Source organism: Sciurus vulgaris, assembly GCF_902686455.1.
Source record: "Sciurus vulgaris genome assembly, chromosome: 9".
NCBI classification, from domain to species: Eukaryota; Metazoa; Chordata; class Mammalia; order Rodentia; family Sciuridae; genus Sciurus; species Sciurus vulgaris.
Genome location: NC_136469.1, coordinates 21190012 through 21206665, shown reverse-complemented (window position 1 = coordinate 21206665; position 16654 = coordinate 21190012). Strand labels below are relative to the sequence as shown.

At 35.9% G+C, this 16654-nt stretch overlaps 1 protein-coding gene across 9 annotated transcripts in view; it reads left to right on the top strand.

Moving 5' to 3' along the window:
• INPP4B (inositol polyphosphate-4-phosphatase type II B) overlaps positions 1-16654 on the top strand; it is a 781666-nt gene that overhangs the window by 705396 nt on the left and 59616 nt on the right. For all 9 annotated transcript variants that reach the window (XM_079154820.1, XM_079154821.1, XM_079154817.1 and 6 more), the window contains 2 exons: positions 1379-1519; positions 5411-5508. In XM_079154820.1, the coding sequence (XP_079010946.1) occupies positions 1379-1519; positions 5411-5508 (239 nt within the window). The remainder of the gene's footprint in view (positions 1-1378; positions 1520-5410; positions 5509-16654) is intronic.

The following is a 16654-nucleotide window of genomic DNA, read 5'->3' as shown; positions in this document are numbered from 1 at the left end:
AACTTTTTATTGGTGTGTTGTAGTTATAAGTAATGTTGGGATTTGTTGTTACATATTTGTACATGCATAAAATTTAACAATATAATTTGGTCAGTTTCATTCCCTAGTATTTCCCTTTTCCCTCCTCTACTTCCTCATTCTGGTCCCTTTCCTCTGCTCTACTGATCTCCCTTCAATTTTCATGTAATTCCCCCTCCCACCTTCTTTGTCCCTCATCCTCTCTAGGTACACATATGACAGAAAACATTGAGTTTCTGAGTTTGGCTTATTTCACTTAATATAATGTCAAGTTTCATTCATGTTTCTGCAAATGACATAATTTCAGTCTTTTTTATGGCTGGGTAAAACTCCATCGTGTACATACACCACATTTTTTTTTTTACCCATTCATCCACTGACAGGCACCTAGACTGGTTTCATAGTTTAACTCTGGAGAATTGTGATTCTATAAACATGGATAAGCATGCATTACTACAGTCCAATGATTTCAATTCTTTAGGATAAATATCAAGGAGTATTATAGCTAGGTCAGATGATGGTTCCACTCCTACTCTTTTGAGGACCCGTACTGATTTCCATAGTGGTAATGTTTAATAAAAATTCCCAATGAAAATATGCCTGTGGTATGTGAATGTTGCAAAATGATCAAGACTCTCAAAGGTTGCACCTTAAGTAATTAAACCATTCATTTTCATCAGGATATCACAAACAGGGTGTTCATCAATAATAATCATTATTGGACTGTGCCAAAAAATATTATAAATGAGTTGGTTCATCAGACTTCACCATACTGAAAAAATCCATTATTAAATTACTTTTTTCTTGGAACTGATAGGATTTTAAAATTAACTCAAGAAAACAAATACCAAGGCCATATCTATGCACATGGCCCTGGGTGTTAAAAAATGAACTAAATATTCTTCCTTTCCTGTCAGGGTTGGTGGCACACACCTGTAATCTGAGCAGCTCTGGAGGCTAAGGCAGGAGGATTGTGATTTCAAAGACAGTCTCACACTTAGCAAGGCACTTAACAACTCAGTGAGACCCTGTCTCTAATAAAATATTTTAAAAGGGTTGGTGATGAGACTTAGTGGTTAAGCACCCCAGGTTCAATCCCCGGTAATATGTATATATCTTTTCTTTTCCTGATGGAGCTCAGAGTAATATAGAAAAATCAAACATGGAAACAAATCTTTGCAAGTCTTTGTGCCAAGCAATTTAGTAAGGAAATGAAGGAATGCTTCCTGAATGAATGAACAATAGAAAATAAGCATATAGCAGACAAAACCCTAAATCCATACTACATTCCAATGAAACTAAAATAATCTGAAACACACAAGGTAAGCCATGCTTCTTCCCTGTCCTTTACTTTCTGCAGTGAACACTATGTGGTAGAGGTCAAGCTTCCAGCTGGAATGTTTGAGTCACTACCTGCACAGATTAAAGAAGGACAGTTACTCCATGTGCATCCAGTACTTTTTAATGTTGGGATCAATGAACAGCAAACTCTCGCTGAGAGGTAAGCTTCAGGTACAAGGTTGATTTCAGTTTTTCTTTTTTCCTTTTTAGGCTATGCAGAGAAACCCCCATTATTCTGCATATTGAATTTAGATATATTTATTGGTGGTATTCTCCTTTTTATTAATACTAAGTTATTTGATATAGCAATGTAAAATAGATGTATCCAAGGAAATCTGGCTCAAATCACAATTTAAATGTGTCCCCAAAATTGAGGAAAATGTAGAGGCTAATACCAAAGAAGTCACATGGATTAACTTTATTTATGCTTCCAAATACAATGTGTATATTAAATGTTAGAACTTTTTATGTTTATATATATAGACATTGTAAATCCAGTTAATGTGTTAAAATTTTCTGAACACAATCTATTTATCTTTTGCTTTATTTATTATGATAACTATAGTGGAATAATGTTAACACATCTTTTTTATAATGACTTTCTCAAATAGTAAATGATTGTATGCAGTCCCATGAGGCATTGTCAAAAAACACTTCTTCTTTTTGAGTAGAAAACTTAATTCTGCACATTACTTAATTTACATGTAAAGATTATAGAAACTTTAGATTAACAGTTAAAAGTTCATGGAACACAGGTGCAAAAGATTTTAGAGAAAGTGGATCATCTTATTCAAGACCTGGCGTGAGCCAGGTGCAGTGTTGCATGCCTATAATGCCGGCAGTTGGGAATCTGAGGCAGGAGGACTGCAAGTTCAAAGCCAGCCTAAGCAACTCAGTGAGATCCTGTCTCTAGATAAAATACGAAAAAATTAAAAAAGGATTGGGATGGTGCACTTGCCCTGTTGTGTTCAATTCCTGGTACCAAAAGAAAGAAGGCCTGTCTGGAGAAGTCTGACAGGCAAACTTCGGATAATTTGAGAGTCTTTGGTATTTAAAATGCTTTCTTAATCAACTATTTACTCTTCAGTGTCTCTTTCCTCACAGGAAGCTGTTTTAAAGTGCCTGGCATATTACTTTCTCTAACTTTTTAAATATATTTTAGGTCTTCATTACTGTCTTTTACTAAACTAACATATCTGCTATAATTGTAGTTCTCTTGAGTTTCATTGACACTTAACATGCCTCTTGTTAGCTATTACTTTCAGGGACTCTGCTTCGCTCTCTTACTCACAAGATGTTTCCTGGAAAACACAGGTTTTCATAAATTTCATTTGGCAGCTAACAAGTAGATGATGAAACTTTGTATTATATATTTGATTCTAATCCACGTGGAAACTATTAATCTCTTTTTCTTATAGTATGCACATATCAAAATATACTTGTATTCATAGTACTGTACATGAAGTTTTCTTTGATAGTTAAACATTTTTGAAAATCAGTATAAAAGTTAGATTGCATTCCAGGTGTGTATGTGCATGTGTGTGTGGTGTAATTTTTTTCCTCACAGTAAAAACGGTGTTTGTGGCAAATGATATTCCTGAATATAAATCACATGACTTGGGATGAAAAGAACCAGCCTGTTTAACGGTGTCTTTTTTGGTACACTATAGACTAGAGTACGGTATATTCATAGATAAGGTAGATTAAAAGTTAGAAATTCATTTCTCACACTTCAAGAGACTGGGAAGTCCAAGAGCCAGGTCCCAGCTGTGTTGGTCTCTGGTGAGGGCAGATGACTGCTCACATTCCCCGTGTGCTCACGTGGCCTTTTCTTGGAGCACCTGGTGCAGAGGGTATGCAGAACTCTCTGTTGTCACTTATTATAATTGAGATCAGAGCCTACCCTCATCTCCTCATTCAGCCTTACTTACTCCATCACTAAATACAGCCATACCAGGATTAGGGCTTCAGCACATTAATTTTGTAGTCCAAAACACTCATCTTACTTCAAAAAGGAAGCCATTTTCGAAAACACCAGTTCACTCTGGAAATGTTAGAAGAGTGTATTTTCAGTCTGGAGAAACTCTCCTTTAGATTGTCCTATGACTATATTCATGTTCTCCAAGTTCAACTCATACCGATATTGAAGGTTGGCTCTGCCAGGCCCTGCTGTGTCCAGCTGTGGGACAGAGGGAGGCAGGAGACGTGGGTCCTGATACCTGTGCTGAAAGAACTACAATCGAATAAGGAGAAGTCAGCAAACATTGCACTGCGTGTTTGACTTATGCAACCATCAAAGGTGTTGAAAGGACAGAAATCATGTAGGAAAGAAAGTGCTTCGTAATGGGAGATGAACCAGGTGAGATGGCACATACCTGTAATCCCAGAGGCTCAGGAGACTGAGGCAGGAATTATGGCAAGTTCAAAGTCAGCCTCAGCAACAGTGAGTAACTCAGTGAGACTCTGTCTCTAAATAAAATACAGAACAGGGCTGGGGATGTGGCTCAGTGGTGGAGTGCCCCTGAGTTCAACCCCCCCAAAAAAACTTAAGTAAATAAATGGGAGATGAGTCCATGTCAGAGGTCTCTTGGAGGACAAGAGTCTTTCCTGCTTTGAAGAACAAATATGAATTAATCAAACCAACAAGGAAAGTTAGACATTCTGGTCAGAGAAGGACTAGCATGTGAAGCGTCTCAGAGGTGTTAAGATACTGTGGGCAAGGAAGAAGGGCGTAAGTACATACATTCCCACAAATGTGTTTGAAAGCTTTTGTGTAGAGTTCAACGCTGAACAAAGGGACCAGACTTTGTCATTACAAGGAGAAGAGAAGCATTGAAGTTCAGTGAACTGATGGGATGAAATTGATTCTTTCAGCATTTTATTTGTGCATAATGCAATGCCAGATACATAGCTGATACTGAATAAATATTTGCTGAATGAATGAATGATCTGATCATGCTACAAAATAGATTAAAAGAGAAGGAGGCTGGAGGCTGGGGCATTTTGGGGGACTTGAGGAGCGTAATTAAATACCTACCATACCTACTATATAGTGATAGTGGAAAAGAAAAAAAAAAAAAAAAAAAAAGGAAGGGACACCAGAGATGTGAAAAGATCAATGAATAGTGGGTAGGATGGGGACGAGAAAGAAAATCCAACATGATGCTTAGATTTTTGAACTCCAGTTAATGAGAGAATATGGGGGACAGGTTTAGAAACAGTCAGTGAGGAAGAAGTGAATTCAGGTTTGGCTTATGTTGCACCTGAGGTCAGTATGGGAGGAAGACAATTCACACTGAAAGTTTCAATCTAGAAATACAGATTAGGATGTAGATACATACTGGGAGCCATTTATACAATATCCTTTTTAAAAAGAGAGACAAGTGGACTTTTGAACCTGGGAAATTCTCAAAGAGAAGACAGAGTCAGGGACACATGGGTAGAAAGATTTGTCTTGAAGAACAAGTGAAAGAGTCCTAGTGCAGAGATGTTGGTCTTAAGATCTGGCAGAAAAAAATGTCTGTAAAAGTGAACTCCTTTCTGTTGGGGTTGTAGGGCTGTACATGTTCCTGCAGCAGTTGGCAGATATAAGACTGCATGCAGCACAGGGTCCTGTTCTGTTCCAAGCTGCCATAGGTAATGAGGAAGATTGAGTGGATAAAGAGAGCGGGGGTGGGGAGGATTTTCTATGCATGCAGAGATGCAGTCCTAAAGAGGAGGTACAAGGTAAGGAAAATTAACATTAACTGGGTATTAGTTACCCACATGCACAGGGGTGGGTGAGGCTTAGCATTATGGTATTTCATCAAAGTTTACGGTTGATGATGTGAGACTATTTTGGTGTTGTCAGAGTGATTGGGCAGTAGAGAATGAATCAGGAGTGAATCAGGGTCAGTGGAGACTAGAATATGTTTGAAATCACCATTGTGCAATGTTGCTTTAAAAATGAGCAAGACACTCCCTTAGGAAACTATTGTCATCTATTTATAAAGCAGTGATTAAAAATGTTACTTTTTAGTACTCTGTAACTACTTTTTATTTTTACATTTAGGTTTGGAGATGTCTCTTTGCAAGAAAGTATTAACCATGAAAATTTTGAACTTCTAAAAGAATATTACACAATATTTATGGAAAAGATGCCTCCTGATTGTAAGTACAAGAGAAAACAATAACAACAATTTCTTGATTAGAAATCTTCAGGGGAGGTCAGGCCTAGAGGTTAATGACTAAAGAAGCATGGGATGGGGATATGAGAGTGATTTTGAGATTATGTGTACCAAAAGGACTGATTGCCAAGGTGGCCTGGCTGACACCTGCCTCGTTACCTTGATTGCTCTTCAGAATATCTCCCACAGCTCACGCAGGGACATTAACTTCAGTGCCATTGGAAAATGGCAAAAATTAAAAGTATGGAACTTAAAATTAGAAACCTCTATTGAGTCCCATAAAATTTGTACATAATTCTTCACCCTACAAAACACTTTAGTAAATCCTGGAGTCTCTAATTTGTGAGATACGTCGGACATATCACACACTGCTAAGAGAAAATCAGAATACAAGTTTCACAACATAATGCCAAGTAACATACAAGAAGGAGCCAATTTATTGAATATACTTATTGCAACATTTTACGTGAAAAACTTAAAGCATTCAAGCTGATAAAAATGTGTTTTGCATTTTTTGGAAAAGGTTTTGCCATTCTTCAGTTCTGCACCTCTTTTTCCCACACCGTTAAGTACGTGACACTTAAGTAGTCTAACATCAGAGAATTAAGAATGTATTTGGAGTTCATTTGTAAATAAGTATAAAAATGCTAAGATATTGAGGTCTTCCCAATGATAAAAAACTAATAAAGCAGGAAATGCTTTAATACTTTAAACCAAAAAACTGTAATCTAAATCTACCTGTCATCTAATCACAGGTCATCTGTTCACTGATTTATAGACTTATACTGGTTTGTGATATCTTAGGTGGAAGAATGTTAAAGTCTTCATTAACCTGGTGAATGTTGAATCAGATTTCTTCTGTGGGCATATTCAGGCCCATGTGCAGATAGAAAGTTTCACCTGTAGATTTATACTGTAATTTTTATATTATTTTATTTTAAATCAATTTTTTTTTTTGGAAAAAATGAAATTAAGCAGGTGGAGATTATTTTAGCAACCAGCATACTTCAGATTATAAATTTGCTAATTACCTGAAAAGTTACTATATTATATAAAAAACCATTTTGCTTTAGTCATTAATGAAAACAGAATTTACTGTAACTTGGATGTTGCTGAGTTTTTGATCTGTTTATAAGTTACTTATAACTTGGGAGTAATTCTACAAATTTTTATCAACTTTATTTCTGTTTAGCTTGTTCTTAAAAAGTATGTACACTTCCTAGATTAGCAGCATCAGCCTGACCTTGGGACCTGTCAGCAAAGCAAACTCTCAGGCCCCACTGCAGATCTACTGAACTCACCCTGATCCCACATTTTAATAATCTTTCCAATTGGTTTCTGATCCACATTAATTCTTGAGAGCCATTTATGGTCATTGATATGTCATATTTATTCAAAACAAATATTAAAAAGTACTTGTTTGCAAAGTCCATAAATTATACTAACAGTTGTGTCACCTGTAAAAGAAACATGTAGAAGTATTTGCTGAAATATTACCTGAGAGATGAGTACAAAATAATGCTATTTTCAATTTAACTTAAACTGTTCATTAAAATAAATGTTAAAAAATTTAGGAATATGAAACCTCATATACTAGCAATTCCATAGTCGTCCCTTTGTATCAATGAAGAATTGATTTCAGGACTTCCTGCAGATACCAAAGTCTGTGGATGCTCAAGTGCTCTATAAAAATGGTATAGTATTTGCATAAACCCTGGATACATACTTCTGGACACTTTAAATTATCACTAGATTACTTATAAAACCCATACAACCTAAAGGCTATGTAAACAGTGGTTGCACCATATTGCTTACAGAAATAATGACACACGAAAACATCTGTACATGTTCAATACGGTTTGCAGTGTATAGTTTTCTGAATATGTTTGATTGGTGGCTGCTTTCACTTGAACATAGAGAGCTGACTGTGTAACCAATTGTTTTTAGAAACTTGAAATTTTATTCTTTGAAAACAATGACCTTTTGGTTCACACCAACTTCATTAATTAGACAGTTGTCTTAACATACTGAATTTTCCTATTTTGATCCCTATATTTCTGAGACAATGCTCATAGGTTCATGGCAGAATGGAGTCATGGCATGACTGTGGTACTTCTGAAACCACAGAGCAAACCCCATCTGTGTCGTAACGCTAACACCTGTGGGCTAGGCTTCTGGTAGAAACACGGTAGGCCAAAGCATGATTTGGGTTATACTCCATTTAAGGACAAAACCACAAAGCTTGTGAATAGAGGTTGGGCCATTTGCTAAAAAGGAAGGAACTATGATGCTGGGTCATATCCACAATCCATAAACTTTATTATTTTCTCTCACAGTAAAATCATGGGATAGTTTCTGTCAACATTTAAGATAGACTAATTCTTTTAACATTTTCACTTATTCATCCATTATGGATATACTGTCCATTAATTTATTATCCTTGTTTTAAAATGATTTGTGCATGAAATAGTTGAATTCTATAAGATTTTGAGGTAAAAAATAATTTCTTCCTCAAAGTTTTTCTAACCTTAAGAGATGCGCCCTGCTTTTCTGATATCAAGACAAAAAGATACGTCCCATCCCACCCAATATATCCACTCTCAAAGGACTCTCATCTTTTCTTATTTTTATTGGTTCTTTTTAGTTATACATGTCAGTAGAGTCCATATTGTGAAAATTATACCTGCATGGAATATATCTTATTATAATTAGGGCCCCAGTATTGTGGATGTACATGATGGTGGGATTCACTGTGTATATCCATGCATGAATTTTTACTCTTTAGTGTATAACATTTTTTGGACTAAAAAATATTTTTCCCCAAATAGTCTCTATTCCCATTATGTATATAGTAGATTTAAAGAACAGCCTCAATTTGGCAGTCTACAAACGCAGAGTAGTTTTATTTTGGTAACTGTTACCAGCTTTACCGAACATTTAGCCCTCAGGAGTTAGTAATTGAGAGGGATGTTGAATGAAACTTGGACATTATCAATACCTTTCAATATGTGCATCATAGTCTAGAAATTTATGACTCATGTATTTTAAAATGCTAAATGCCATTAGAATAAATATTTAATCAAATTCAGATTATTATTAACTTCCACCCCATCTTCTCTCAGCTGTGGAAAGGCCATCCGGGAAAGGCTTGGCACAGCAGGTGGCTCCTGTGTCTGTTGTGGAGGATTCATGGATCTTGAGGGACATCTCATGGAATGTCTCTATTACAGAGAGGCAAGCCAAGTGTAGAAATCCCAAGAAAGGGCATTCGCTTTCCTGAACCTTCATGTGAAGCAAGTAATACAGACCCGAAATTGCCTCCAGAGAGACAGAGCCGCTGGTGACTGCCCCTTCTGTGTGTTGAGGATTTCCCCCTCACAGTTTTTCTTTTGCAGTGATGCAGCTCTCTGGCAGCTGCCAGCCCTGCACTGACTGAGGCAGAGTAAATCTCTAGGAGCTGCTTCCCCTCAGGCCCTACCTGTGATATTCACTGGCCCCTTTGATCAACTGTCAAATTCCGTGGAACCTGTATTTATGCTTCTCCTTCCTACTCTGATCTTCCCATTGAGCTTGATGGTCTCAGACACCTTTCAGACATCTTTCAAGTCCCCTTTCTTTCCTCCTTAAAACCTGAAGACACTTAATTTTGCATTATAAATAAACTAAAATGAAAAATAAAGCACTTCCATAAATTGCCAGCACAAATGGTTCCCTGGTTCAAGATGGTTATCATATCTCACGTATAATCCAGAAGCTTTTGTAGAAGGAGCGGATTCAGTGCTGCTGCCTCTCTGCTTCAAGGTAGGAGGGACCAAGTGTCAATTGTTCAACTCCAAGCATTTTCTCTCATAGTAATGCCTGTATAGTTTGTCCTGCATCTGAAACAGTGAGATTGGAATTATAACATAGGTTTATTGGAATTTCACTACTTATTGACTCCTTTATTTGAACAATAAGGATGGATTATATAGCACTTTTGAGCTAAGAAGGAAAAACAGGCAAGGCTTTTTATTTTTAGTTTTTAGCTATTCTGAACTATTTGTATATTAATTGTCAATTAATTGCCAATTGAAATACTATGTATATAGTATTTTATCCACTATAGCATTAAGAATTCCGCATGAAATGTTTTTTTTAGAAAAAAAACAAAAAAACTAAGTTTGCAACAAAAGTGGGTGTAATGTCATGTATCTCGTCATATGTATGTGATTTTGCTGGAAGTCTCGCATTCAATGTAGCAGGTGCTGGTGGAGCTCATATGATGTGTAAAACTCTGCCAATCACTGTGGATGAGGAAGATGAATAGGCCTGTGCCCCTAGTAGCATACAATTCAATGACTCAATGTCATCAAAGAATAATCTGCATTAACTCTGAACCTCATTCCAGAAAAATAATTGCTATTACAGAGTGTTGATCCTTTTTCTGAATAATTTGATTTTATTGTTTTTGCTTCCATTGTTCAAAGAGTTTTACTTTCTCCTTGATTGTTTCTGACATTCATGGTCTGGTTATGCATTGTCATAGCTTTCATTTCTGCACAAGGAAAAATAAAACATCCTGTGTATTCATTTCATTTACAAAAATAGGAGAAGAAAATGCAAATCTAATATTTTATGGATAATTAATTTTAGATGAATTATTTAAACAGTTTTCTCTATAGTCTGCTCAGAAAATGACACTAGACTTTGTGGAAGGTAATATCTGTAACTATAAGAAAAGTAGGGCTATGGAGCCCACAGAGGATGGAGGAATTATTTGACATTGAGGCCAAAAAGAAGCTAAAATGAGAGGGATATAATCCAGGGAAAGGTAAGCAAGAATATTAGATGTGTTGAAGAGAAAAATGAGGATTAAAGAGAAGCTGTTGAATTTGGTTCTATGACTCATTGATGGTGTTTGATAGACTAGTTTTAATTATCAGGCATTTAAGAAAAGAACACATCTTGTATAAGTAGAGAGAATAAAAGCCACACCTTAGGAAACTCACCACTGAATACCAAGAGAGAAATGAGAAAATAGGCTGAAATCATAGAATCACATGAAAAAGGTTTTTTGTTTTTGCTTTGATACTCTTTAGTTTTCCAAGAGGGAAGGTCAATGTGTGTTCAAAGACAGATGGAAATCTCCCAGTGCCAGCTATGGGGTGAGGACCTGTTCTTGGTCTGGCTGAGAGGTTCTGGAGAAGTTAGCAGTGGTGAGTCTCCTCAAAGTAGCCCAAAACAAAATACAGAATCTCTAAGAGAGAGCAAAGGACTAGACCTCCCATGGAAAGTAGAAACTGTACATAACTCAGCAAGGATGAAAGTAGTATTCTAGCTTCATTCTAGATAATGAATAGCTGCCATGACTGGCTGAGGCCCCATTAACACCTGAAAAATTGCAGCAAGAATTCATAGTCACTCTGTAAAACTGGTGTTCTACTCATAAAAGGTTTGAAAGATTACAAAGAGGAGTTTGGAGTTGGTCTTCAAATCCCTGCTGGTTACCACTGGCTCTCAGGTTGCATAGTCCTTTGGTGAGTTTAGAAGGAAAAGCCTTGGGAAAAGGTTTTATTCACATCTACCTTGCCAATTAAAAAAAAAATCAGATCAATCATGGTTTTCCTTGATACCTAATTCTTAAATCAAATTCTTTTAATAGAATTATTGAAATATACTTCAATATAATTTGTAAAAAGCTGTGCATGTTAAGAAGTCTGACATCAATTTTACTGAACTAACATTTTGATGGCAGAGTGCAATTTAGACTAAAATATTCTGAGCCCTTTGGATTTCTATTCTTCCTTCCCTCCCTCCCTTCCTTTTCTTGCATCCTCCCAGTGCTGGGGACTGAACCCAGGGCCTCCCGTGTGCTAGGCAAGCAGTGTACCATGGAGTTGTTCCCTCAGCCCCTCAGTTAGCAGTTTCTATTTTCACTATTTCAATGTATCTTAACTCTCACTAGAAAAATTGATAAATGGAGTAAAGCTGGTTCAAGTCGAGATAAAGTTAGAACAATTTAATAAACATTAAAACTTAAATGAAATTTATGAAAGGCAACAGGGTTCCTTTGGGACAAGCAAACCTACAAAGAAAGATTTCACAGAGGCAGGTAAAAAAAGAAGAGCTTATCTATAAAACATAATATAGGTATATAAAATTGGGTTTATGAGCTCAAGGAATTGAACAACTTCCTGAGATATCAAATACTTTGTCATTTTGGACATTGCCATATAGCCATCAAAAATGTAGTTTATTTTTCAAACATGAGCCAGAACTCTCTAATAAGCGAAGATCATTTTCCAGACTAAATGTGTGATAATATTTTCCTGAAATAAATTATTATTTTTGTGTGTCCAAAAGGAATGGAAAGAACAGAGTTGCCAAGGGATTATTCAGAATTGTATTCTGTGTAAACTAAACTTATAAACTGATACACATAAGAGTATTGCTAAAAAAAACTAACTACAATATTTGTAACACATATTTTGTTCTGGAAAAAAATCAGCACGAGGTTTTTGTCACACTTTGTTCACAAACCATACTGTTGGACTCAGCATCCTGTTTAATGCCATGGAGTCACTGTGGCATGCCAGTGGGTACCCTGCACTACGAATGAGTAATAGCACCGAAGAAGAGAGGGTTATTCAGCTCTTGGTTGGTACATTTATCAGAGAGGTGCTTTGCATTTGCTCTGACAATGATGATTAAGGCTACTTAATTGGATTTTTCCTTCAGTTAGTGGTCATTCTGTGAGTTCTGTCACAGATCAGGAAATATATGATGAAATCAATTCTGACAGCCCCAGCTACGTGTGCCTCGCAGATGGGCAACATTCCATAAACCAAAAGGGCGCATGTGAATACTAGCCCTCTTAATGGAGCCACATTTATATTTTGCACATGAGTATTAAAAGGCCAGAATTGCCTACCATATTAAAACTGCTAATCATCTTATTTATTTGCTGTTTAGTTGATTGACCTATGTTATATATATATATGTATAACATATATATATATGAAGCAAATCAGATGAAATGATGTTTCCATTCAATGTAAAATTACCTTGATTTAATATGTCATGCTAAATTAAAGTGTCTAAGTTACTACAAAGAATAATCCGAATAGTACAGATTTTTAGTATTTCTAACAAACTGGAAGATAAAAGATATAAAAAGATATGGATGCTAACTCACAATAAGCAGGAGGGAGGGAAGAACAGAAGTTCACTGGAATAGACAAAGGGGAGTGAAGGGAAAGGAGGGGAATGGGAAGAGGAAAGACAGTAGAATGAGTCAGACATTACTTTCCTGTGTTCACATGTGAATACAAGACCAGTGTAACTCCACATCATGTACAACCACAAGAATGGGACGTTATACCCCATGTATGGATAATATGTCAAAATACATTCTACTGTCATATATAAGTAAAAACAACAATAAAAATTATTTTAAAAGTTTGTGTAAAGTTAGCCTGTGAATGACCCACTGAGTCTCAGCAACAGAACCCAGAATAGAATAAAATGTGAAAATTAAAAAAAAATGATATAAGGATTTTCTTAAGTAAATATGAGTTGCCTTTCAACCGGAATTATACATTGATGTATTACATAACTAATTTACATTAATAACTTTAAAGGCATTTCAACTTTGATACTATGTAGGCATCCAAATATACAAAAGAAAAATCCAACCAGTCATCCAAATATTTTGCTTATTTTGTTTCAAACATATGTATATTTGGAAACATTCAGATGGCTGTGGAAATTTTCACATATTAGCCATATGTTTGGCATTGCATAGATATATAAAAATGTTAAAAGGAACTGGCAGTACAAGGGAAATTTATATATCTTTATGCATAGATAAAATTGTATGATATCCATCTATCATATACTTTGAGGACAACCTCAAGGTGGAGGAGCCTCAAAGTTGAAAATGTCCAGAAAACAGCAGATGAAAGTAAAATTGGAAGATTACTAGCTGCCTGCATTTTTTTCTACACCAATTTTTCTTCTAAATCCATTCCAGTCAGCCTTCTGTTCTCATAACTCCTCTGAAATGGTTTTGTTGGGAGTTGAACACTGTTACACCCAGTGCCTAGTTCTTCATCTTCATCTTACTTGACCTAGTCATTGGTTTGGCATGGTTATTTACTCCCTCTCTCATCACTTGGCTGTTGGACCACCACACATTTCTGTGATAGCTCTTCTTCTCTGGCTGCTTCTTTAGAATCTCATTGCTGATTCATCATTATCTTCCTGACTCTGAAAGTTGCAGTGTCCCAGAATCCAGTCCCCGGAAGTCTACTCAGCTCCCCTTTTGAACATGGCCTCCCTGCCTTAAATATGTCTATGAACCATTGACCTCCATGTTCTCATTTCTGGCCCATCTCTCTTTTCTGAACTCATGTTCTGCTCAATGCCTTAAAATTGGTTCCTGATACACCCTTCAAAAAAAGGTGCTATTACTACAATTTTCCTTGTCCAAGTTTATATCAATTCTAACATTTTAGTTGCTTTGGGTTAAAGAAATGGAGTAACTCCTGAGTCTTCCTTTGAACTTCTACCCTACTTCTAGTCCATTGGAACATCTCACTGACTGTACTTTCAGAATATATGAATATACCGGAGTGAATTTCACCTCTATGTACATCTGTGAAGTCTCTTCTATTGCTACCACCCTGTGCAAGCCATTTAGTATCTCTTCGAGGTTACAACTGTTAGCACCCTTGAGTTCTCCTGTTTTCTCTCTCAGTCCTTGTTTATTCTCTTATCATAATAGCCAATGCGACCCTTTAAAAGTGGTACTTGTTGACTTTATATCTGAACTTCCAAAAGTATTGTCTGGCACATGGTTCCTACTTTATAAATATTTGGTTAATGTATGAATGGGATAAATTATTATTATTTGGTTATTTAGGTATATGTTAAAGAATCAGAGAAAAATAGAAAGCTACTGGATCTTGGAATTAATGGAACCTAGACAATGTCAAAAATCATTATTTCTGTTAATAATTGCTGAGTGATAAAAGAATTATCTAGTCAAATTATTTTGGAATTATATTATCACATTGAATGTTCAGAGGTCTATAGCATGGAGGGTAAACTTTGTATAAAGGGACAGAAAGTAAATACTTAGGTTTGTGGGTTGTGTGATCTCTGTCATAAGTTCTCAAGTCTGATATTGTGGTGCAAAATAAGCCGTGGACAATATGTATGCTATGGACATGGCTGAATTCCAATAAAACTGTTTAAACAGCAGAGAACTGGTGGGCTTAGTCTGCAGGCCATAGTTTCCTGACCCTAGTTTATAGCTTCTAAACCTATTTAATTTTGTTTAAAAGAGCCTTTTTGGCATTATAGAACCATTAAAAATTATATAGGATACCCATTAGCATTTTGCTAAATAAGTGCTCCTCAGGACATAATTGAAGAAATACTGATCTGTTTCAGCCATATCATTTATTATGAGGGACTTAGGGATCCACCATAGATTTTGTTAAGTACATACACTGAGCTAGTGGGACAACAGGGACTAAATCCCATGTACAATGACTCCCGGTTGAGTGTTCTTTTCAGTTTTATACCAGTGCTTTCTAGAGGTTTCTGACAACAGTGAATTTAAAATTATAAGTTACCTGAATTTATAAATTACCTGAATTTGTAATTATAGATTTTCAAACTGCATGTTTTACTGAATCACACCATGTTTTTATTGTCTGATTTTAATTTTTATATATTTCTAACTATGCATTTATTTTCAATTTATTGTAAAAGAAGCTCTGGTACACTTACCTCTTGAAGTTTTTTTTTTTTTTAAATTAGTATATTATGATTATACATAAAAGATCAAAATGGGATTCATTGTGATATGTTCATACATGCAGATAACCTAATTTGTTCAATTTCATTTAACTCTTAAAGTTTTAATGCCTTTTTCCTGACAGCAAAAGCCCAGAAGCTTTTCTTTTTGTCTGCTAACTCTTGAAGTAGTTTTGTAAAGAAAAGTTATGGTAGACAGTGTTCAATCTTAATTTTCTCAATGCACATGAAACCATAGACCCGAGACTTACAGTATCCATTAACTTGTAGATGGGATTGAAGAATGAAGTACAGATAGCACTGCTGTCAACATGGTAGGACACACATATACAAATGGCCACCTGCCTGGTCACCTACACATTGATCTCTGCAACTTCTGCCTTACCTGGTGGTCATGGTGATTTAAATCTATCCATCTTTTGGTTAGCCACATTCTGCTATAATATGTGCAGACACAAAGTCGGATGCCTGACTTTCTCAGTCATCCTGACAGTTTTCTTCATTCTTTCCTTCTCATTGGAATTCTCTTCTCTTTAAAATGGTGAAGCTTTACATACCAGATTCCACCACTCATCAAAGACTGACTTGCCTTCCTGTAGACCAGTCTCGTACATCAGCACATCTAAATGGTATCAAATCAAAAGACGTGAATTCAGTTGAAAGCTCACTTACATGAGACATTTGATATGTTCAGTGCCTGCATTTCATTGTCAGCCAAATGAGAATAGTTAATATGTATATACTTTGTACTTCAAAGTACATTCTACCATTATCTCACCAGGAAGGACGTTAGTATTTCCAGTGTCAGTTTCTGTGACAGAAGGATGTCATGCTACACTTATGAATGTTAAAGAGATGGATAAGATAATGATTATGGTGCACTTTGAGTTTCTCAAGAGAATTATATTTCTCCTTTATACAAACAAACCAACCTACCTGTCCAATTTAATTTAATTGTGAAGTCCTTTCCTTAGTTTAAACCAATTAGCATCTCTTTTCTACCCAGTGACTTCTTTGCTTCTCTCTTTTGTCTGCACTATTTCACATTTATGTTAACTTTACTAATTTTTTGAGTAATAACTAATTCCCTTGTAATTAAAAAAAAATGTGTGTGTGTGTGTGTGTGTGTGAGTGTGTGTGTGTGTGTGAGTGTGTGTGTGTTTTCCTTTTTGGAATACCCCTTTAGATGAGCTCCTTAAAACATTACCAGTAGGATTCATTCTTTGGTCCTGACATGACGAGTAAGCTGGTCATGAAAAATCTTAGTACTCATCATTTCTTTTGGATATAAATATCTGAATTTGTCCTGAGTTAATTCAAGGGTC